This window comes from Lycorma delicatula, chromosome 2 (genome assembly GCF_047948215.1).
Source record: "Lycorma delicatula isolate Av1 chromosome 2, ASM4794821v1, whole genome shotgun sequence".
Lineage (NCBI taxonomy): Eukaryota > Metazoa > Arthropoda > Insecta > Hemiptera > Fulgoridae > Lycorma > Lycorma delicatula.
This window is the reverse complement of record NC_134456.1, coordinates 3060834-3086570: the sequence shown is the minus strand read 5'-3', so window position 1 is coordinate 3086570 and position 25737 is coordinate 3060834. Positions and strand designations below refer to the sequence as shown.

The following is a 25737-nucleotide window of genomic DNA, read 5'->3' as shown; positions in this document are numbered from 1 at the left end:
TTTTATAGCTGTTTTCCATAGGCATGAATAAGGTTATTGATTATTAAAATGGCATGAGGTTAATACTCCTTTGAATAATAAAATAGTTTTTTCAAACTATTTTGAAAAATAATGTTTTCTCAATAACATAACATAGCTTGGTTTTTTTTATTTGTACCGCTGTACTTTTTGTAAAATACTTTGTGTTAAAATAGTGGTACTGTTAATGTGAATAGATCTTTATAGAAACAAAAAAAAGCGGGTGTAAAATATCCAATGACCTTTTGTAATCAAAAGGTTAATTTCATTGTTTTGCTGAGCATTATGCCTTTGACACTAAGTAACATTCTGGGTCGGTAATGTTGCCTGATAAATCCGTTTGTAAACAAGTTTTTTATTTGTATTGGTTTACTGCTTCTTTTTATAATTAAAAAAATAAAATAAATTTTTTTAAACAGGAAAATGTTTATTAAAATAATTAATAATGCGTAATTTTCATTATTCAAACTTGACCATAGTATTTTAATGATTATTTTTTGATTATTGTGAATTGTTTAACTGGGGATAAAAATACTTGCAGAACTTTTTTTTTTTTATAATTTTTTGTTGTTAATTTTATCTTTTAAGTTATTTCACAAATCTTTGTTTTACAGTTTTGTACAGTGAATTCTTTTTGATTGTATTGGTTTTTAATGAGAATCTAAAAATTTCATAAATTTATCTGATCAACTACGCAAATGAAATTTATTATTGTAATTGTTAGTCTTGTATACTATTCTGAAGCACACAATTCACATTTTACAATTTTAATAGGATTTTGTAATCTGTTTAAAATAGTTATTTTAGATATTATTATTTTATCATATTTAGATCAATGTATTTGATCTGAAAACCCCAATTTTTAAACAAAGGAAATGAAACACTAATTGAATAGAAGAAAAACAAGATGAAGGAGAAACTGATAGTGAAGTGTGTGTAAGAAATTATTGTAATTATATGGCAATAATTATATACATATTTATATATTCATCACAACCATATCCATTTGGTCCGTCACCATATCCATTTCCAATCTTTTCTAGTTTAGTTCTTAAGTTCTTATTCTTTTTAAGATTACCCATCAGTTTTACTCTTTTTTTACCTCTAAATATTGCAAATTTTATTAATCCATATAGTACTTTTAATTAACCCTTCACCTCTCATGATAGTTGGCTTTCCCATTTTGAATAGTCTTGATCAGGCTTTTATTCTTATACACATTTTTACTTATTAATTTACTACTTATTTAATGTCATCCTCTCTGTCATTTAATTTTCAAAGTTTCCTTCATACCCTAATTTCATTTGCTTTGTCTTTTTCTTTAAGTTATGTGCTGAAGTACATTCCATACATTTCAAAACGATGTTTTTTAAAAGTCTGTATTTATCATTTTTAGTATATTTAGAAGTGGTTATTTCTGCGTTATTAAATGCAGTTAATGATCTAAGAGATCATCTGACTTCTACTGCCGATTCAATTAATCTGTTGTTACTCGATGATAGAGAAATATAAGGATCAAAAGTAATATCCCAGAGAGGTATAAGGACCCAGAGTGAGATACATTAGGTGGCCAGCCCCCCTTACATTAAGTTAGCCTTTTTTTTATTTTGTTTAAACATTAAGGAATGTATCAAAATTATTTCAAAAATCAAAATGGTAAGGGATTATTATATTCCTGCTGACTGAGATAGTGAGATACCTGCTCCTAAAATTATTATTAACCTTATTGATGATTGAATGAAACTATTTTAATTTTTATTAAATGTTTGTAGGTGCATATGTACAAAACAAGTGTGCAATATATATGTATTAGATACATAACTCACACTACTAAATATAGTACATTTAAATAAACCAAATGTAGTTTTAAAATTAATCAAATAATGAAGTTGCTTTGATTTAACTATTTAACAGTTTTTTTTTTTTTGTAAATATGAATTAATATTTTATAAGTAAATTTGTTTACTTATTTTAATTTTAATCGATTTCACTAAAATCATTATTTAATTAAAATTTTATGTAAAATTATTATGTGTAATTTGTAATCCAGATTTTTGATTTTTTGTATTAATCTTAAACAAATATTTGAGTATTAGTATAATGCATTGTAAACTAACTATGACAATATTTATGGAATATATCTTAAAAGTTAGTTGCAAGTTGTGTGTATGTTTGTGTGTGTGTGTGTGTGTGTATGTATGAGTGTGTGTGTGTGTGTGTGTGTGTGTGTGTGTCACTTTTAATGTAAAATGAGACATTGAACTGCATACTAAATTTAATTTTAACATAAAACAGACACTAAATGGTACATGATATTTATTTCGATTAATATTCTATGACAATTTTGTTCAACATTGGTCTGTGATCTGAGAAGTAAAAGACACAAGGCATAGTAAGCGGTGGTAGAGGTGCTCGCATCATCGGTGTTGTTCACTGAGCACACCATGTCAGCTTTGTGATGCTTATGAAACAGTCTTGCTCCCTTGGCACCAGACATTGGGGTACCTTTCCTTTCCAATATGTGTAATTTATATTTCCGGTTGGTTTTTGTGCGAGCTGAGGCTGACATATGGAATTTTTATACTTTTTTAAATGCTTACTTTAATTTTTTACACATAAATATTGCCCAAAATAGACTTATTACTTAAATCAATCTCGACAAACTCTACAAATCTCTGCGCTGTCACGTCTTATGTCATGAGCTACGCTGAATGGAAATGAGTGAAAGCGCCAGTTTTGGCTGATCTGTGCTGTGCCCCCACCCCACCAACCCAAGCACCAGTGATGCAAACTCAAAGTCATATCGGTGATCTGACTATGTAAGTTCACATTTGCGTCTCTTAGACTAATAGTTAGGGAGTTTTTTTAAGACAGGACAATATAGACCATTTTGTTATGCTACAAATTTCTGTTCTGGTACCCGTATGTTTCGGTATGATTTTAAATGATCTAAAAAATGTGATATGTGTTACATATAAATGAAATAGAGCTGGTAAGAGTTTCAGAACAAATTTTTCTATTTTTTGCTTATTATATAGAATGCTTAAACATAGTTTATTGTCTATTATTGTATATCTATTGTCTGATATATTTAACAAGTATTTTTTAAAAAATAAAATTCTAAATTATTAACAGATTTTGATAATAGAAATGGCAGTGTCTTACCTTTTTTGATATCAGTATTATTTTGTTAAAAACAGTTTTATTTATATTACAGAAAGTTTTGATTTTAAGCGGAAGAAATGATATCTGCGAGACTCTTACCATTCGGTTTACAATTTCATTGTAATTTTTTTGGATAGATTCTACTCAGCAATAATAATTTATAAAAACCACTTGCCTACAACTTTATAAAGTACTTTTGGGTATCAAATCCATCATCAGGAACTCAAATTATTATTCTTAAAATAAAATACTAAAAAAATGTAAAAAATAAAAAATATATAATAAAATATAAAAATGTACAACAGTGGTCATGTTTTAAAAAATTAGGTCGACTTAGCGTCCAGTCACAATAAAATTTATAATGTTAGATACTTTTATTGTGACTGGACGCTAAGTCATCATAATTTTTTAAAACATCACTGTGTCGTACATTTTTACATTTTACATAACAGCTTACATGTGATGAATGAGTTTTTTTTATTTTAAGAATAATATAAAGGTTTTTTGAGTTCTTGAAGATGGATTTGATATCCGAAAGTACTTGAACATGTATAAAAACGTTGTTGGTAAGTGGCTTTTATAAATTATTATTATTATTATTATTGTATAATCATACCAACATGCCATGTTTGATAAAATTATTATAAACTCTACTTACAACACTGATTCTGAAGCCCAAATAAAAACAAAAGAAAAGTCATTCATTAATTCAACACTTAAAAGGTGAATAATGATTATTTTTGTTCACCTCTGAAGTAAGAGCATAAAATATCCATGTTTATTATTTATTTTTTCCTTTGCCGGTTATACAATCTCTGTGAAGAGATTTATACAAGAAATGTGTATGAATAGTGCACATGCACACTACTGCATGCAAATATATGAATGTGTGTTTTATCTTTTAAAATGTTGATTTTTAATTGATTTTAATTTTATATGATGATGTTTTTTATGGTGTGAAATTTGTGCATTTATAGGCTGATGAGAAACACATGTTGTTTTTGTTAAACTTCGTTATGCCTCTTTAAGTATATAAATTTTTTATTTGTTAATTTTTTTTACTAAGTTTGTTGTTTTAATATTTTTATATATTAATGAACTGTTGTATGTTTATGTTAAAAGTAATCATAAGAAGGTATAATTTATTATTCTCATTATTATTTTGAAGGTATAATGAGTAGAATGATTATAATTAGTATACATACATGAAATTTTTATATTTGCACATATGGTATACATTCGAGTTACAATTATTAAATCAGTTTCATTGAAAGTCTGTAAGTTGTAATCTGTTTTTAACAGAATTAAAAAAAAAATAGGAGTTTTAAAATTTTACATGTGTGGTGCTTTTTATGCTCAACTCATATTCTACCGATTGGATTGATTTTTGTGATTAATTTTTTATTGTGTTGGCAGAATTACATTGTTATTTTATTGTGTATAATTTCCAGATAGCTTAAGTAGAGCATTTTTTAATGAAAGATTATTTGTCTACCTAGGCTATATGAAGATGATTCCTCATTCTTTTTTTGTCATTATCATTGGTTAGTACTGGATATTGTAGTGAAATGTATGTAACTTGATGTTATTGTAACAGACTTAAAACTGCATCTAAATAAAAATAAAAACTATAGAAAATGAATTCACTGAATTGATATAAAGTGCTCTACTCTGTGAATGGGCAAACTTCTACGGAAGGAATACAGTATAACTGAGTTCCATAGAGGCTGGTGGATTCATTTTCTTAAGTTTTTGTTTTTATGTAGACACAGGTTCCAAGTCTTTGTTTCTTATAAGTTACATTTTTATCTAGAGGTGTGGTTTTTATAGGTCTCTGTATTTTAAATAAAAATAAAAAATTTAAAATTAAATATGAAACTAAAATGTAATCAATAATATATTAATATAAAATAAACAATAAATATAAAATATAATCAAAATAAAATAATAAAAACAGTCTCACACAAAGTATTGAAAAATGATACGCTTTCAATTCTTTAAATTTTGACATTCAAAGTTGACACAAATTATGGTCTAATGACTTGTTTATTTTTTATTTACCACAGACTTAGAAAAGTATTAACTAAAGCTCATTATCTTTAGAAGGCAACTGTGCCCCCAGATAAAAACCTGCTAAAAGAGGTGGAGGGGGGTGCCAATCCATAATATTGTCACTTATTCGCAGCTCAACTAGAACATTGAATAATGTAAAATATAATATTGAGTAATGTAGAATATCGAGTATGTAAATTCAATTATTATTCTAAGAACATAGGAAATAAAATAAATTAATAATGATAGTGACAATAATAACAATAATGGATAAATTACATACAAAATAGTACTTCAAATAAGGACAGGATTTGTTTAAAGGTAGTTAAATTATAAAAATCAGAATGTAGTTCAATCGACTAAAGACATTATAATGACCCCTAATATTAACGCCTAATATTGCATTAACAATAAGATAAGATTAGACAAATCTAAAGTTCCATTCTCTGCTCATACCGTTGCTGTTTACAACAAAACTACCCTAGATCAATAACTCACCGAACAACTTTCTGCATTCACCCACTGTCCACACTGGACTGCTTGTGATGTACTCTTCACTTGTTATTACTATATCGTGACTGATAATCCAGTCATACAATTGCATCGATCACGGCCTTGCAGCACTACTCACTGTGATTGTGACTACATCGAACATGGCCTCTACAAGCTACTCGCTTAATACTCAGTCAGACTCGTCTGAGCAGTATTTATACACCCTTGCCTACAGATCAGATACCTCATTCCTTGACTGTTGAAGCATAATAATTTCATTGTTCATGCGTAGATTTTCCCATAAATTCCTATTCTGGTCTGGTAACCCTTCTTGTCGAACAACAGCTGTTGGAGGTGTGTCATTGACAGACCTGTTAGCCTGAGAAAAGGATTCCTTCTAGTTCCCTTCTGGATTCCATTCGTTTGGAAAGTGTCTGTAACCCAGGTCCATTATTGGTCTTGTTACAATATTGTGATATATTGTATATGCATGGTTTATTCAGTTATACACTGATATATCATGGTTAAGACCATCTCGCTATACCAGTCTCTTCAAAATCATTTTCATTGTTGTGTAGAAAGATAAATTGATGTAAAAGGAGATAAAGGGGATTGTTTGTATCACCATGAAAATGAAATTCTGTGAGCAATATGTAGAACATTTTTTTAAAAATTTGTATAGATTTCAGAAATTTTAATGTAGAATTTAATTCTATGTTTATTGTGAAATCTTTCAAAACTCTTTCAGGGTTTTTGCAGAACCCTGCTGTTTGTATTTACTGTATTAACACACAGTTTGGGTCAATATGATCTGTGTAATATATTTTTATGAAATTATTTGTATTGTGTATAAAAAAATAACTTTCTGGTTAAAATTATTTATTATTAATATCATCCACTTCCCTTATGGATTTATGAAACACAATACCCCAGTACATTGGATAATGAAATTAATCTTTCGAAGACAGTACTTCAAGTTAAAATTATAAATTACACAAAAGTATCTGCATATAGTTCTTTGTTGATTTATTATTGAAACTTCTATCCCATACCACGGCATGACAGTTAGTGATAGTTTTTACTGAAATATTATGATTCTGGATAAGTTCTACCAATTTATATAATGAACCATCATACTCTGTTTAATTTCAGTTAATATTTATCTTTAAATTTAATGCTATAATATCTTAGAATATCAGTTTCTCAGTTATTGTTTATTTCTACTATTTCCATATTGTTGTGCATATCAGTATTTGTATGTTTCTTTTTTATAAGATGATCAGTTACATTGAAAATTTATTATTACTTATTTTATAATGATTGAAGCGCTTTGAAAACTCTTTGAATTTTTATATATTGGGTGGTTGTAAAGTAACATCCCTCTTAACGTTTTTTATAATTGAGATAACCGAATGCGGTTTGCGGCATTATTCCTTGTAAAGAGGGACTACTTCAATTAATATATATTTCACTATTTTATTTTTTTGCCCAATCCAAAATGGCAGCCAACAGTGTGTTTCAGATAGCTACTAGAACTATGGTTGTTTGCTCTCCTCTAATTTTTTGTTTTTTGAAGTCTCCTGATTTGCTCTTTACTTCTCAGTAACCCCCAGTATAGATAGGGTGGCTGGGGCATAAATTCCATTCTCTGCACATACTTTTGCTGTTTACAACAAAACTAATTTACACTTTATGATTGAATTTAATACTGTTACTTTCACTGTTGTCTACCGATAACTCACCGAACAACTTTCTGCATTTACCATTGTTCACACTGAAATGCTAGTGATGTTACTCTTCTCTCGTATAGAAAAAAATTTAAATGAGACATACGGTCATGCGATATATTGTTTTAAAGGTCTTTGCAAGACAATTCTGACTTTAAACCAAAATGGAATTACAAATGTCATCATTACGTTAGCATTGAAGTGTTTACACCTGTATACAAAAATTATAATATTTTTCTATTGTTAAAGTAAAATTATTACAAAAGTGCGTGAAATTTTGTGCTGTCCAGTACTGGAATAATCTAATCTTTAAACTTTATTATTTCTGAACAAAACGACAAATTATTAAAAATAATAAATTTTAATGCGATAAAATAGAATTTAATACAAACTGAAGATGGCGGATACTATGAAAAGTGATTATTAGAAATTAATAAGATAAGTTTAACTTGTCAAAATGTTACTGAGTTATCTGAATTTTCAAAAAAAAAGAAGAGAATATGTGTATATATATATTTATTTATTTATTGTAGTTTGTAATATATTAATTGTAATATATATGCAATATATATGCTAAATTGTACTTAATGTAATTTATTCTGTGTGTGTGTGTTTGTGCGTGCGCTTGTACTGGTGGGTGCACATATAATTTCATCTATCGAATTTTTTTTCATGTTATATTTTTGTGTTTAACAATTTACTGACAATTGCATTTTTAATAAAGTTAATTAAGTAGGTAAATAACTTAATGTCTTATTTTAAAGTTTTATTATTTTATTGTTTACATATAGTTCTACTTTTATTTATTTATGTATTTATTTTAATTTAGATCAGTAACTGATATTAATTATTTAGTTTTATTTTGTCATGGATCATTAATACTAGTTATAATGTTTTTTTGTATAAATCTTTTTTGTGATTTGATTTTCACTTATTTTGGATGCGTAAAGTATTGGTACATCCACACACATATCCATATGTGCAGGAGTCACATTTATGTCCCTTAAAAGTTTTTGTTTAAAATTCTAAACTATTTTATTTTGGCTTGTGTTTATTCTCTCTTGTTAAATAAGTTTTTCGAAGTATATTTATATGTGTACTTAATGTGTATATTCATTATTGTTTTTAGGTTGTTGCTTTAGCAGAATCAGTCGAACCTAGAACAATAACATTAGCAGAAAATGCTAGTCCATACATTTTACGTGAACTTACCCCTGGTGGAACATATCAAGTACAGTTATTTACTGTTTATGACAATAAAGAGAGCCCAGCATATATATCACGTAACTTTACTACAAGTTCGTATGTTTTTTCTTTATTGACTTATATTGCTAATTATAATTTCTGGTATTGTTACTTTAATTAGATTATTGTAGTTAGTACTGTTATTTTATGTGCTTACTTACTTTTATATTCTGATAATTGGAATTTTAATGAATAATTAAAGTAGTCCATTATAATTTTAAATCTTAATAATTCAAGCTGTTCTAATAAGAAAAAATGTTTATGTGACTGTTATTATTGACCATTTCTTGAGAGATACTGCAATTTTTTCTTTCAACTACTGGATTAGCCATGAATTAAATTAATAGATTTTTAATAAATTTTTTAATAGATTCTCACATATAACACACACACACACACACACACACACACACACACACACACACACACACACACACACACACACACACACACACACACTTGAAAAATTTAATTTGTGTGTTTAATCAGTGCACCTGCATTGAGCCAGTACTGTTTACTTCAGTTGTTGGTCACTAACGTACATTAATAAGAGATTAAAAAAAATTTGGTTTAGCAGAATGTGCTGGCTTATGAATTTTAAATCATGCAAAGAGCCCAAGATTATTATTTTGATTCTTAAATTAAAAAATTGTTGTACAGCTTTTCTATCTGTACTCAGGCCACCTAAAACATGATGATAACGTATTTTTTATTTCTGATTAAACAGTCTTTCTGTTAAGTTACATACTTTCTTGCTGTTGAAAATCTGATTAAAATGAGTAAGGTTTAATGAGTGATATCAAATGTTTTTGTACAATAATTTTGTGAATAATTTCTTTTTTCCAGCCTTTTTTTAGTTGAAAATAAATTTAATTGAAAACAAGTGGATAAAATTAAAAAAATAATTAAGGAAGGAAAGGAGGCATTGGGTAGAAAAGAAAGTCTGTAGAAAACCATAAAAAGAAAGTCTGTAAATGAAAGACATGGTTATAAAAGACAAGAATATTTCATGAAATGTTGCTTTGCCAATCTTGATTAATTTTCATTTTTTGATAGTTTGTATGATATTGTTGCGTGTTCGTGGTCTGATAAGGGTATTAAGAGTCTAACAAATGTAAAAATTTATTTTAAATACGATTTATTACTCTAGAAATTTATATACAAAATAATAATCCAATAACAATAATAATAGTTATAATAGTAATAATAATGTCAATATGTATAAATAACATACAAAACAGAAATTCAAATAAAAAGACAAGATTTAAGTCCAAAACACAGTCCAATTTTATTTAAAACATTATAATGACTGCTAGAAACTAATATTGCATTAATAACAAGATAATATTAGAAAAGTCTAAAGTTCATTCGATTCAATCTTTGCACGTATTATTACTTTTACAGCTTATAAAAAAAATTCCCTATACTTTATGAATGAATTTAATACTGTTGCTTATTGTTACACTAATGTTTATTAATAACTCGCTGAATAGCTTCTTGCATTCTCCCACTGTCCACCCTGAAATACTTGTGACATACTTTTCACTCAATGTGTTACCAAATGCTTATTGCTACTGCTTACTATCATGACTGCGCCGAACATGGCCTCACAAAACTACTCACTCTGTCTGTTGATCCCCCAGCCATATTTATACTTCTGGCCTAAGAACCAGTAGCCAACTCGTCTTTTTAATTTTGAAGTGTAATAATTTTAATTATCTGTGCCTTTATTTTTTCTTATTCTGGTCCGGTAACCCTACTGGTCGAACAAGAGCCTGGTTTTGGAGATGCCATTGTTTGTATTTCTAAGAACAAATTGTTGAACAAACCCTTTACTTTAAGAAAGAAATCCCTTGTAGTTCCTTGTAAATTTTTCGTTTCATTATTATTTTATCTTTTTGTCTTCTTAATTGGAAGAAATCTGTTATACTTTGCCTGTTACACTGCCCCTTCTTAAAGCTGTTTGTTTTGAATAGCTCTCTGATAAGATGCCAGGCATCCAAATGAACTGATGTCATTGATCTGTTCAATATGGTGTAAGGTCCCTCCCAAGTGGTCTGAAATTTTGGATCTCTTCAGATTGCCATCCTTAGCTGGTAGAGCCATACTCAATCTCCTTCTTGAAGCCCAGATGGATTTGCCTGTAGGTTGTATCTTACATCTGCCTGTTGCAGCTATAGTTGTGATTCGATGTAGATCTGACATTCCGGCTTGTTGTTCTACCTGGCTGCAGTTATTACAGTTGGCGACCACATTTGGATGCTTCTTCCTTAGCCAATGCTCAGCCTTGGAAGTCATATTCTTAAAGGTGTTCTACCCAATGTGTTATCTGTCCCTTGATATTTTTAAAATTGAGCAGCCATGTGATCAGTGCAAAATGTGAAGTGCCTTCCATATAGATATTTGTTCAAGTGTTTGAGCGTCTTTATTACAGCAAGTATTTCTCAACAGTCGTGCAGTAATTTTTCTCCAGTTTAAATAGTTTAGCTGAAGTAGCCAATTACTTGTTTTTCTCCATCTTGAATTTGTAGGTCCCCACCGATTGCAATGTTGCTTGCATCTGTGTCAATGACAAATCTATCATCTTCATCATTATATGTTATTATATTCTATCATTCTTCTTGATCCTGTGAGAATTGTATGTTTTCTGTCAGTTTTGTTAGTGGCTTAGCAGTATCAGAGAAACATTTTATAAAACTGTGATAGTACGACCATAGTCCAAGAAAACTTTTCACTTTGTGTTGGTTTTATGGTGGCAGCCAGTCACAGTACAGCTTTTAATTTTTCTGTGTCCAGACACTATTTTCGCTTATATGACATGACCCAAGAATTGGACTTCTTCACAAAAGACTTCTTCAGCTTCAGCTTTGCATCTTGCAGCCTGTCAAAGACATTTTGTAAGTTTTGAAGATCATCTACAGAATGACTGACAACATTCGCATCGTCCAGGTAGACTAGGCAGGATTCATAGGTTAAAACACTCAAGACTGACTTCATTGGTCTTCAAGTGGCACCACTGTGAATTGCCGCAAACCTCATCCAGTAGAAAATACAGTCTTCTCCTTGTTTTCTGAGTACATAGCAACTTTCCAGTATTCACTCTTCAAATTTAGGGTAGAGAACCATTTTACAATTTGGAGCATGTCTAGAGTGTTGTCAATTTGTGGTGGAGTAAAGCACAGTCCTTGTTTGTAATGTTGTTCTGTAATCCATGCACAAATGTATGTGTTCACCATTCTTCTTAACTAGAACCACAGGAGAAGACAAAGGACTGACTGAATCTTCAATGATGCCTTAATTTTTTGTATTTTTACATTCATCATCATCGACCTCATATTGTTTTGCTAGAGGCAGGTGCTGTGTTGGTTAATGAATTGGCTGGACATCTCTTGTGTTGATGTACTGATGCACTTTATAACAGTCGTAGGAATCTTCTTCTTTTGCAAAGATATCTTGATATTTAATAATAAACTGTCATAGTTACTTCTGGTCCTCAACATAAGTGCCCATCAATTCTAATCTTCTTCTTTGGCACTTTCCCTTCTGAATTTCTAGAAGTTGCCCAGATTTCAGGTTCACGCTTTCCCAGAGCAGTTCCTCTTGACCTAGTTTATTTAGTTGTTCCAATGTTTACCATCTGGACGGAAATCTTTCTTGTATTTGAAACTAATGAACAGCCAATTTGAATTTGTTGCTGAGTTCCATACTGTCAGATTCTACAACTCCTGCCGCTGTCCTGAGAGGATTTGAGAACTCAACCATCACCATCTTCTCACTTCGTGCAAGAATCGTCTTGTCTTTTAAAAGTCATTCTCACTGTCTCACAGTCTTGTCATTCTCACTGAATGTGATTTGCTTCCTGGACTCCACATTGCTACTTCTTCATTATCCAATTACAGGAGATGTTCTCCCATGTCTACAGATGCGTCCTAAGCTCGCAGGATGTCTAGATCAAGAATAAAGTTGTCCTTAATCTTGGCAACAAATACCCACACACGAAGACAGCAGCAACCAAGCAGTAGATCTATGCAGGCTGAATAACAGGCGGAATATCTCCAGATGCAGTACTGATAACATAAGGCTGATCTAATTTCTTTTTTCAAAGAAGCTGACAATGTCTGGTCTAGCAACTGATATTGATGCTCATGTATCTGCTTTTATTTGACATGGTTGAACTTCAGCTACACAATTATCAAGCTGTTGGATCCTCTCCTTATTGTCAAGATATTCAACAAGACTTGACAAGAGGAAGGTGATGATAGCACCGGCAGACCCCTTCATTAACCAGTGGTTCTTAAGTTTTTTTGAGGCTGAGTGGAAGTCATAAACTTCTTTTTCCAGTTCACTTTTAGGTGGTGTGGTTCACTGCAGTTCCAGCAGACTGGTCAGCGCTTGTTCTTTGGTTCTGCAGCAGGCATTCTTCGGTCTTCCATTGTATTCATTATGGTGACTGGCCCCTTCACATATTTCTTGATGTTGTTCGCTGACTCCTTATGGCAGTCGACTCACATTCTTCAAAGAGAAGATGTATGATGAGACAGCGTGCTGTCTGCCTCCAGTGGCAGAGCCTGTATAAGCCTGACTTTGCTGACTGAAGAAGAAGGTGCCTCTTGATCTTGGCATCCCATAGCCCATTGACGAAAGTGTGTGCCACCTCCTCCTGGATGTATGCCAGTGGCAGCCCAACTGAAGCCCATTGAACTAGCTGCTTGATAACAGTTATGAACTCTTGCAGCATCTCGTTGATATTCTGGACTCATCCCCATAGTTCACACCTGTAGGTAACCACCAAATTGTGCTGTCTGAAGTGATCCTGTAGCACTGCGATGACTTCATTGTAGCAGGCAGAAGATGTTACACCCTGAAGGACTTCCGCTGCTTGGCCCTGAAGTGCAATGCGATGATGAGTAACGTGGTCTTCCCCGGTGGTGCCCAACTGTTATTGCTGGATGCCGCCTCGAACTGCTCCTTGAAGACAGTCCAGTTTTTCTGTCACTTTGGTGGCTTCACCAACATAGGACATCCTAATCCTTGATCCTGTGAACTATTAACACAAGATTCCTGGCGCTACAGGCTACTTCCGTTGCCCATGCAATGTCCTTATGGCTATCCTTTAAATTTTTATTCATTAGTTTGTAAGTTACTATTAACTAGTTTTTCTACTTTAAGTTTATCTTAAAACCATCTAAATCATCAGATTTAACTAGGGGCTACCTAATTTTTCCTCAATTTATGACTATGATTGATTGGCCATTTTCTCATTCATCTTATTTACATTTTTATCCGTATTCTCTTTTAGTTTATTTACATTTTCATCCATATTTTCTTTGATTTTACTCAGATTTTCATTCCTGTTTTCTTTTTTATTCTGTTCCATTCTTTTCATATTTTCATCCTTACTTTCTATCATATTCTTTCATTTTACTCATATTTTCATTAAATTTATTCACATTTTCATCCATGTTTTCTTTCATGCTTTCATTCATTTATGATAACAGTGCAATAATATCCTTATTGGTAGCAGTTTCTTATTATTAATAATTTCAATTATTATAAACACAAAAATAGAAAAAAACTTATCAGTAACACTTACAAGTTTAACTTGTTATACTGCTATACAATAATTACTAATTACTCATGCTGTTGCTATTGACAATTTATCAGTTGATCAAATTTTAGAAGTAAATAACTTATTACCTAAATAAAGTAAAGCAACAGTTAGCGAGCAGATAAAACTAGAAAACTAGCAACAACTAATTAAAATAAAATTTTACCAATATAAACCTTAAACAAATATTCATTTTTACCATTGACATTCTAGCACCTTCCATATCCCACTTCTGATATCATTGTCATATTAATAGAACAAATGTAAAAATTTCTTATAAATACATTTTATTACTCTATGCAGTGATTCTCAACTGTTTTAGCTCCTTGACCCCCCAAAAAGTAAAAAAAAGTATATAATGAATATTTCACAAACCCCCCTCCCAACCACAACCCAATGAAATCTACAACTCGGGTCCTGTTACAAACTAAGTACGTAAAATAAAAAAAAAAATTGTTATTTGAATAACTTCTGTAATTGCTGATTACAGCTTTTTGGTTCCACAACCTTTGCTATGGAGTAACAACCTGGAAATTAAAGGATGATATGCTAACAGCTAAGACTTTATTTAATAAAGCAATTTTAAATTCTAGAATTAAATGTGCTGCATCTAGTATAACTGAGTGGTGTTATTTATTTGTGTCTAATGACCATAGTAGTCAGTATCTTCTACCAAAAATTTATAGCAAATTTTAATTACAATTATATATTAATTACATGTTTATAAATAAAATGTTATCTGTTGTACTTGATATTAGAAGAAAGATCATATATTTTAATTTCTGCATTTTGAAATCCAGCTAATTATAATACTCACTACTGCTAAATAAATCCCAAAAAATGTTGGATTGTAGTTTGATCACTTAAATCTGCATTTGTCAAATTTAGGACATAGTGTTTAGCTATTCGATGTTATTCATTAAAATTTTACTAATGATGTTTTGAATTTCATGCAAATATTATTATACTTTTTTAATGAAATGATATTAATCGTTGATGTACATAATTTTAAATAAATTATAGATTTATTATGTGATATATGCTAATTTTTATAAATTGAATTATTGATATGGTTTATGTTGTCTTTTATCAGAACCAAATACACCAGGAAAATTCATAGTTTGGTTTCGTAATGAAACAACATTACTTGTTTTATGGCAGCCATCTTATCCAGCAAGTATTTATACTCACTACAAAGTGTCAATTGAACCTCAAGATTCTCCAGAGAGTGTGTTATATGTTGAAAAAGATGGTGAACCTCCTGGACCAGCACAAGCTGCCTTTAAAGGACTGATACCAGGTAAAATATTTAACTAATTAATTTTTTGTTGATTGGTTATTACTTAGTTGAATGAATAGTACTGTAGGACAATTTTATGAGTAGTTTTACATTTCTCTTTTACTTTGGCTATATGCTGCATGTGCTGTATGCTGGCATTAGATGCTCCTATAGCTATTACAGAAAGTAGTATAACAATATTATAGATCGGTAAAAAAAATTTAGTCACAAAGACTTAAATTATTGCAATCCAATACAAAAGATTTATTTTTGTCAGACTGACATTTGTGTTTATGTTGGCCTGTATAAAGTCTTATAACTCTGGACCCCATTGATCAATTTTTTCTAACTCCCTTCAGAAGGAAAGAATATATTAGTTTTACAAAAATTGGGAATAAAGGTGGGGGTGTTTTGGCAAACATAAAATTCCAAATCTTTACTGACTTTTTTCTAAATCTTGATCTTCTCCTCAAAAAGTGGATATATATGTTTTTCTTTTTTCAGCTATACCTTTCTTCAGAAAAGGAATTAATGAGAATTTTTTGCATCAATAGGCCTTCAAACCACATTGGATATCAATTAATGCCTTCCTCTTATCCACAATAAACCAGTATCATTGCTAGCCACCTTGGAAGTGCTCTTATCCTGCATGGTGCTTTTAACATTCAGCATTAGGCTGAATGTTAGTAAAATAATATTTTCCATTTATTTAATGTTCCCTGAATGGTTTAAATCTGTTTTTGATGCATTATTTTTTATGAAAAAAGTCTGAAAGTAGTACCTTTCAGGTTAGCCATTGCTCTTATACATGATGTTTGAAAAATTAGCCTTATGTATGATTCTTGTAAATGGCCATCTACACTTACTTATTATACTTTGTAAACTACTACCAACCACATTTTGACATATTTTCACTGTTGAATAATTTAAATATCAAGTTTGACTCAACTTTTTGTTTATCAAGATCAATTATGCAAAACTAATAGCTGTTATTGGTTTTGATGTTGCAATGTACTCAAAAGAAATTATACATTACTTGCTTATCATAAATCATTTTTATCTGATTAATTTCTAATATTTTTTTGTTTAAAATTAAAAGAATTTTTTTAAGTTCCATTCAGTTTTAATTTACTTTACTTGCTAACAAAATTTTTAATAAATCTATGTTTATGTGTTTTTTTTTTACTTGATTGTGATTTTCTCTGAAAGTACCAAAGGTATGTTTCTGAAGCGTAGTTTATTTAATTTTTAAGATCAAAAATATATAAAACCTCCAATTCTGACCAATAATTTATACCTCAAGAATTTGAGTGTAGTTTCATTTTACTGCAAGATCAGAAGTCTGAGTGAAATTATTTTTTGTTATCCTTAACTTTAAAACAAGCGTTTTCACATCTTTATTTGTATAGTAATTGTTTTTTATTTTTTATTTTCACCCGTAGAAGATATTCTGATCATTAACATCCTTTAGAAATTACTAAATGAGAGCAAACCCCTTAATAGATTCTTCATAATATTTAAAGTTTTGTAATTAAGAAAAAAAAAACGTACATATAGATTTTAAATCTTTGTCACCTTGTTTGTTAAAAATTGTTTTTGAATTTCTTTTAGAAGCTTTCTACAAAACTAAAAAAAAACTCATGCATAAGACAAGTTTTTTGCATTGCAATGTGTATAAGATTTTCCTTGTTTAGTATTTATTGATTTATGTTTGGGTTGGACTGGCATCTACCTCTTTTACATAAAATCCCCAGTGTAAGTCATTTCATTAAATGCCTGTTATTTATCTAAACTGAGTGATTTTAATTGAGAAATTATTGATTTATTTTTTTTTTTTAAGTTTCAGAGTAATGGTTGAAATTTCAAATGCAATTATCCTATATCTTTTGATATTTTTTCTATAGCTGTGGAATAAGATGCCAGCTGATCAGAGTAATGAATGATTTTGTTTCTTGTATTTTAATATTGTTTTGAACTTTTAAATGTCTTTCTCACTTTTTTACTCCAGAAAAATTGTAGAATACTTTTGGTAATGACAAAGAGACTTATTCTTTAATTTACCATGATTTTACACTTGTATTATTAGTTGTAAAACTGTGTATCAGCTTATTTGAACCACATTTTTACAGAACTGAGTCTGCTGCCATTGTAGTAAAAATTTTGAAATCAAGTTGCATGTATATTCTTCTTAAGGCCTTATGAATGGTCTTTGTTATTTTTCATGGTAATGTGCTCCCTTGAAAACCAGAGTACGTTATTGAGCAGTTTAATAGTGTTAGGAAAGCTTATTAATATTACGTGTTGATTTATTACTATTTTAATTACATCTCTTAATACTTAATAATTCTTATTTTTTAAACTTTTTGTTTGCAGGCAGAGCATATAACATTTCAGTTCAAACAGTAAGTGATTCTGAAGTATCACCTCCTACTAAGGCACAGTATCGTACAATCCCATTACGTCCTTACATGTTTACATACGACAAAGCATCTGTTACATCGCATAGTTTTAAAGTTACATGGGAACCACCTAAAGGTGTTAGGTACATGTTATTATATATTTTGATTTTATATTGTGATATGTATTAAAATGTTGTTTACACTATTAAATAATAATACGCAGGTTTGTTTAGTTTAGCTCATAAAGAAGACTTTCTTTCTATATTTTGAAGGAAATTAAAAAAATTATGTATTTGAGGTGTGATAAAAAAATATGCAGAATTTCTCAGGCTAAATTAGTCCAATTGACAGTTTTTTTTTTGGTACAGTCGTCCCTAACATATGTTTACATTGGTAGCCATATTGGATGGTTAGTTTATTGTTGGCTGTTGAAAAGTTTACACGTGTTTTGGTATGGTCGGTGATTTTTAACTTTAAAGTAGAATAAGATTTAAATAAAAATACCTATGATGTTATGTTGCCCCCCCTCCAGGCTGTGGGGCATTCAAGAATTCTCACATAGTAGCTATACTACTTGTCGTAAAAGGCAACTAAAGGGGCAGCTGTCTGTTGACCATTTTACCCATTAATCCTTCCATTCCTAATCCTGGTTATGATCCTGTTTTCCTTACTTTTCCTATAAACATTTTGGAACTTTGTTCCTTATCACCAATCCGTTTTGACCAAGCACGGTGATTATGCTCAAACCTTCAGTTGTGATTAATCATCATCGATGTGACTGAAGTAACATCAATTCCAGATTAGACCCGCATTAGATCTCTGGGTGGGTCATACTGCAGAACCAACTAACAGAAAAAGACAAAGAAACTGGAATTTGGAGATCTGTACATACAAGTGCCGCTCATTAAGTAACGAAACACAATTGAAGGAACTAGGAGAAGAGTAGAGAAATGTTAAATGGAAAGTTGTTGGATTGAATTAAGTTTGACAGCAATATGAAAATTACTTGCAGTTAAAGACTGGTAATATGCTTTACCACATACAAAATACTAATGTAAATACAAACGGTGTTTGATTCAAATTGGTAAGAATTTTTTAAAATAGATGGTGTATCGAACCGTGCGGCTGGGCTTGAACTCCAATTAACTGAACGTTACAAACTATGCTAATACAAGCATATCTACCAACATTGATTAATAAAGATAAGGAAGTCGAGGCAGTATTTGAAGAGATTACTAGGCTTCTGGAAAGGATATAGAACTGTCATTTAGAATAATTATGGGGGATTTTAATACAGAAGCGAGTGCCAGGCACCATGACAAACAAGTTAGTAGAATAATAGCCAAATTTGGCTTGAGATTGAGAAACGAAAGAGGCGATAGACTTGTTCAATTTGCTGAATCTTCTAATTTATACATCATGAACATTTTCTTTAAAAAGCATCTCAATAGACGATGGATGTAGGAAGTCCTGATTTATGTGATGAAAAACAAGATGATTGCTGTGTAACCAACAGTACATTGTCCAGGATGTACTTACTTTAAATAAATTTAACACTGGTAGCGATCACAGAGCTAGAATCTTTCTGAATGTTCTACTTGAGAGAAAGAATTTTGGGAAGTTAAAGGAAAAACAAGAACAATTCCAAAAATTGCTCTCTAAAAGATTAATTTTTAATGATAATTCACATTTAGCCAAATTATTTATGGTAATAGCAAAAAAATTGCAGGGACCATCAGTCTGTGCTGGAATAGAAAATTGTTTGAAGTCACTTAAGAACGTTAAAAGAAAATAACTCAAGTGAAAGGGCTGAACCAAATGAACACCATTGAATATACTGAAGTTTGTAAGACTATTAGAAAGAGAATTAAGGAGGACATAAAAAACTACAACAAAAAATTGGTGAGGACAGCTATCAAGAATAAGGAAGGCTACAGGAAGGGTTAACAGACTTTTGTTGGGGAAAAATTGTCTAATTGAGATGGCAAACGGCTAACAACCAAAAGGGACATTCTACATCACATTCTCTGAATGCCTATATAAGGGGAAAGACAAAATTTGAAATTCTTCAAATTAATTTGATGGCTTTGGTACTGAACTGGTCTCCAAGATATCGACTTGGCCAAGAGGAAGACCCCTGTAGATTGATAGGATAAAGGGTCAAAGGAAGTGCCAGAATCAACTGGAAGAGAAGGCTCAAGACAGAGAGGCATGGAGGAGACTGGAGATGGACATTTTCAAAGAGAGTGATAAGCAGGACTAACTGAAAGAAGCTACATCCACAACAGATCGATATGGCTGCAAATAATAATTATATCAATGTTAGGTAGAACTTATCAGGAAGAACCTTGCAGCGTTTAGAAGTTCAGTAAATGTCATTTCTTGCAACTGTTCCTTTATTCATGGAAACAATTTTTGAAATTGCAGTATAATAGTAATTGATAACTCAGATAGATTAATCCGTTCCTTTATTGACATGATTCATCAGTTTGATGTCTGTAGGATTATAACTGGGTGAGCCAGTTAATTTCACTAGGCTTAATTAATAAAGCATTCAGTAGGCTAGGCATTCAGCATTCAGTAGTAGGCTTCTCGTAAGCATTTGTTCACATCCAGTGAAGTAAAAACCACTTAGAGAATTTAAAAAAAATATAATTATGTTCTTTAATTCTTTATTAATGCAAATTTTTGGTAAGCGAATCATTCCTCAAGAGAAAAAAGGTTGTAAATAGTAGGTGCCAGGTTTGGACTTGATGAGATTTTGTATATTTCTCCCAGAAATCACTACAACTGTTGGACTGTTTAATTTGTTATTTGAGATCAAATGTTATCATGCAAAAACATATTCCCACTATTAAAGAAAAACAGTACCCTGCACTTTTATATTTTGAATCTAGCTGGTTGCAAGTTTCAATTGTTTACAATGCATATCCACATTAATAGTGATTCCTTAATCAAGAACTTTTTAAGTCAAGCCCTATTTTTTTTTCTTTTCAGTCAAAATGATAAATTTCTTACTCTCCATGAAACATGTGCAAAGTCGGAAAATAATTATAAAATTATGTCATCAATTTTTTCAAATTCTTTTTACTTTTTCATTAAATCATCTGATATTACTGTGAGGTTACTGCTGTATTATAAATATTTATTGTGTTTAAATATTTAACACTGTTCCCTAAATTATTTATGAATTTTCGTAGAATTGTACACAGGATTTTAAGAATTGTTCTCACCATCAAGAACTGAATTAGTTCTTGAATGTTATTGTTAGGTAATAACTTTTGAGATAACCCTGAAAAGTATTTATTTTTTTGATTTTGAGATAAACTGTTGATATTGTTGTAATAGTTATGTATTTTAACAGTTTGCCTTATGTTTTATTTAATATTTTTCCAGTGAATTTGATAAGTATCAGGTGATGATAAATTCACCAAGGAGACCTGGTCCTTTAATACCCATAATGAGGAATAGAGATGAACCAACTGAATGGGAATTCCATGAAAATCTTGTACCTGGTCAGACTTATAGTGTGCTTGGTAAAACCGTTTCAGGAAAAGTAACTAGCTGGCCGGCAACTGTCAACGTTACATTAAGTCAGTATATTTTAGTTAGTTTCTTTCTAGACTTTGTTTTAATCAAGCATTGTTAATTATAACACAATGTATTTATATAAACTTATTATTATTAAAATTGTTATTCCTGTATTTGTTTCTTATGAGAAATTGTAGTATCTATCTGTTGAATGCAATGTTTTAAATGAAGATCTCACTATAAAATATAGTACCCTGACACCCACAGTATTTGCAAATTCCAGGCTGCTAGAACCAAGAACATGAGGGTAAGTCAAAAAGTAAAGGGAAATTTTGATTTACCCCCCACATGTATGGCAGTAATGATAGTTCTGCTATAACTCATAACCTTTGTCAGCTGTTCATTGAAAATATTGTTTCATTGTTAGCTATTTGTGATTGTGTTTAAAAGTCTGTTTAAAATGAGTCCATATGTCTGATTGCACCAAGGAAGAAATACATTGTCTCAATTCAGAAGAGGTGAAACCAGCAGAGATTATTTGTTGAATGCAGCAGCAATATGGAGAGAGTTGTTTGAGTGAAAGCAAGTTCTACTAATGGGTTGATCGTTTTAGAAACTGTAGAATTTCTGTCTGTGATAAACAGCGGCAAGGTAGGCCTTTCACTTCAAAGACTATCGACAATATTGAAGCGGTTAAACAAATGATACTTGGTAGTCGATGAATTACAGTTGATGACACTGCAAGCGAGTTGAATATAAGCCATGGCTTAGCAACTTTTCAATCATCCATGATTCTTTTAACTTTCATGATTCTTTCTGTGCTCGCTGGATTGCACGTCAATTCAACAGCATCCACTAAGAGAATCGTTTGAAAATTTCTCAGAAGCTTTTGAAATGTGTAGTGTGGAAACATCCTTCTCTCACTGCATCTCTCCTACTCCCACAGCAAAAAAGTTCAAATTGAGATGTCTACAGGAAAGGTGATGATGATAATATTCTGCGATATGGAAGGTTTACTTTTGGTTTACTTCACACCTAAAGGTTAATCGGTAAACAATGACAACTACTGTGAAATACTACGTTTACGAAGCAAAAAATCAAATCCCAAACTTCTGTGATAAATTTTCTAAAGGCATAATTTTGCTTGAAGATAATGCTCGACCTCATATGGCCAAAAAAGCAGTCCTTTGCCTTCAAGATCTTGGTTTTGAGCTGCTGGACCATTCTCTATACAGTCTAGACCTGGCTCCAAGTGATTTCATCTTTTTAGCCAATTTAAAGAAGAGTTACTAGGGAATCATTATCGATCTGATGAAGAGGCTATAGAAGCAGTGAAAAGTTTTCTGCACAACAGACCAAAAACTTTATTCCAGGAAGGAATTCAAAAGTTAATTAAAAGATGGACTAAGTGCGTAGAAGTAGGAGGGGATTGTGTTGAAAAATAATGCATGTATCATTTATGTACAAATAAATATATTTATTTATTTTTTTAATTTCACTTTTACTTTTTGACTTGCCCTCATATAATAAATAATTCTAAGTAGTCAGCCATAATATATATTTTTTATATAGTACCAATTTCAAATAAACTAATTAAAAAAATTAATAAAAAGTAAATAAGCATTTATCCTGAATTTTTTTTTTCTGACTTGAAATCTTTTCAAAATTGTTTTGTTTAAGAGAATTGTTTATAACAGTTCCAGAATAACATCAAAAGAATGCTTGCTTTCTGTTTTATTTAGTTTATTGGAAGTCAGTTTTAGTATTGGAAAAGAAAATTGTAAATATTTTTTTGCTCTTTAGTGACAAATTTGAATTTGGAAATCTTGAAAAATACTTTTTATAAAACTGTTACTTACATTGGTCTCTATAGTTCTTAATAGAGGTGTTTGTAAAAACTACACGTCTGTGTAAGAAACAAGTCAATTTATGACTTTTCTATTCCTTAGTTAGTAGATTAATTTTTGTCAAAAGAGTCAAGTTGGTTAATTCTTCCTCAAGTTGAAGTATAAAATTAGAAAATAGAAGGGCTGTTTTTTTTTTAACTTCTGATTGTGCATCTAAGTAAACAAGAGATAGGCAGGAACCAGATCTATAGTCGTGTGATTGTGCAGCCCTCCCGACAACCTGGGCCAATGGACATCCATGATGAAGGGAGGCAAGGACACAAGTCTACGCTACTGTACACCTGATTGAGCGTGTTGATGATTTTATCTGTGACAAACACAGGTTTACAATAAGTGAACTTTCTGCAGAAATACCAGAAATTTCAAGGTCTTAAGATACCAGACCTAGGATACTGTGTATCCTACTAATAAGATAAACTGTGTCCATGTAGGGTCCCAAAAATATTAAGTGACGATCACAAAACGCAGCGAATGGCATCAGTCTTAAAGATTCTCACGCATTATGATAACGAGGGGGAAGAGTTTTTAATGAGACTTGGATCCAGCATGGCATTCCAAAAACCAAAGCAGTGGATGAATTCTTCTTTTCCAAGCAAGCCGAAAAAGTTCAAACAAGCACTGAGCAACAGAAAAAAAATGGTTACAGTTTTTTGGGACCATAAAAGGGTTTTGTTGGCGGACTTTATGGAGCAGAGTACAACAATAACAAAGGAAGTTAATTGTGAATCTTTACATTGCCTCCGCAGAGCGATCCAGAACAAATGAAGAGGCATGCTCTCGTCCTGCGTGGTTTTGATCCATGATACTGCACAACCGCTCTGTGCCAACGTGATGCAAGACTTTCTCAAACAATTGTGGGAAGTTAGTAGAAAGTTTATGACCATCCACTGTGTAATCCAGACCTAGCACCTAGCAATTTTCACCTCTTTCGAGAATTGAAGGAATGGTTGGGCGGACAGCACTTTGCCACCAACGAAGAACTTTAGGAGACTGTCAAGACATATCTTAGCTCACTGGCAGCAAACTTCTTTGAAGAGGGCATCAGAAAGCTGATGTCTCAATACAGCAAATGCCTCAGTCCTTTTGGCGATTATATAGAAAAATAATCTAGACACTACTCAACTTTTAGTAATAAAATCATTTTATTATGTCAATGTATCTTTTTTTTATAGCCCATTGGAAGTTGAAAATAAAACAGCCCTTGTGTATTAATCAAATGTATAACCTCTTTTATTGAGTTCGTTTATTAATCTGGAAAAAAAATTACTTCTGTTTCTTCTTATTACAATAACCCTAGAGATTTATAATTAAAGAAGCTAAGTGGAATAAAATTATAATAATTTTCATAAAAATTAATTGTATTTGACTTATCATTAACATTTTTTGTTGTGAAATTATATTTATAAACTTGTTTGGTTCCATTATTTGTTTGTGTACCTTTGTAAATTATTATTAATCTTTTATATACAAACTACTCTGTTTTACTGATTAATGTAATCATTTCATTATTATTAATAAAAGGAGAATTGTATGGATGACGAATACAGTGTTTGTAAATTAATTACAAAAAAAAGTTAAAAATTTCATAAAACTGATTTATAGCACCAATTTTTACTCTCTGCCGAATCACTTATTTATGATGTTCTGAATACCACATGAATCGATAGATTTATGTGGTATTCAGAATATACATTATATATATATATATATGTATATATTAGCTAGATTTTTGTGACACAGTTACAACAACAAAGAACAATCTCAGAACATCATAAATAAGTGATTCGGCAGAGAGTAAAAATTGGTGCTATAAATCAGTTTTATGAAATTTTTAACTTTTTTTTGTAATTAAGTTACAAACACTGTATTCGTCATATATATATATTAGCTAGATTTTTGTGACACAGTTACAACAACAAAGAACAATCTGAAATCTTAAATCTTAACTATTGTATGATTACATGTATATTACAATTTGATGAGAGTTTTAAATAAGGGTCTATATTCATAGTTCAAAGAAATCAACTAAATGTGCAAGCTAAAAAATTAATATTCCTAAGGCTACAATGTTTAAGATGTAGAAGAAACAGTGAAAAGTTTAGCTATTTACTGAAGTACTAAGAGAAATTAAAAATGGAATCAAATTTATGTGGAAACAATTGAAAGGATTTAATGATGAAAGTTCCTTAAAATTATGTTTAGTAATAGAAATACTTTAGGTCACACTAGTAAAGGAATCGTCATAGGGGTAAGAAAAGTTATAATGTTCAATTGAGCTAAGTGTTTTTTGTGCATTTAAATTTTTTTAATGTTT

General features: G+C 30.7%; 1 protein-coding gene across 5 annotated transcripts in view; it reads left to right on the top strand.

Moving 5' to 3' along the window:
• Positions 1 to 25737, top strand: part of Ptp10D (Protein tyrosine phosphatase 10D) — a 212031-nt gene that overhangs the window by 103180 nt on the left and 83114 nt on the right. For all 5 annotated transcript variants that reach the window (XM_075358141.1, XM_075358144.1, XM_075358140.1 and 2 more), the window contains exons 4-7: positions 8584 to 8752; positions 15401 to 15607; positions 17960 to 18128; positions 21382 to 21578. In XM_075358141.1, the coding sequence (XP_075214256.1) occupies positions 8584 to 8752; positions 15401 to 15607; positions 17960 to 18128; positions 21382 to 21578 (742 nt within the window). The remainder of the gene's footprint in view (positions 1 to 8583; positions 8753 to 15400; positions 15608 to 17959; positions 18129 to 21381; positions 21579 to 25737) is intronic.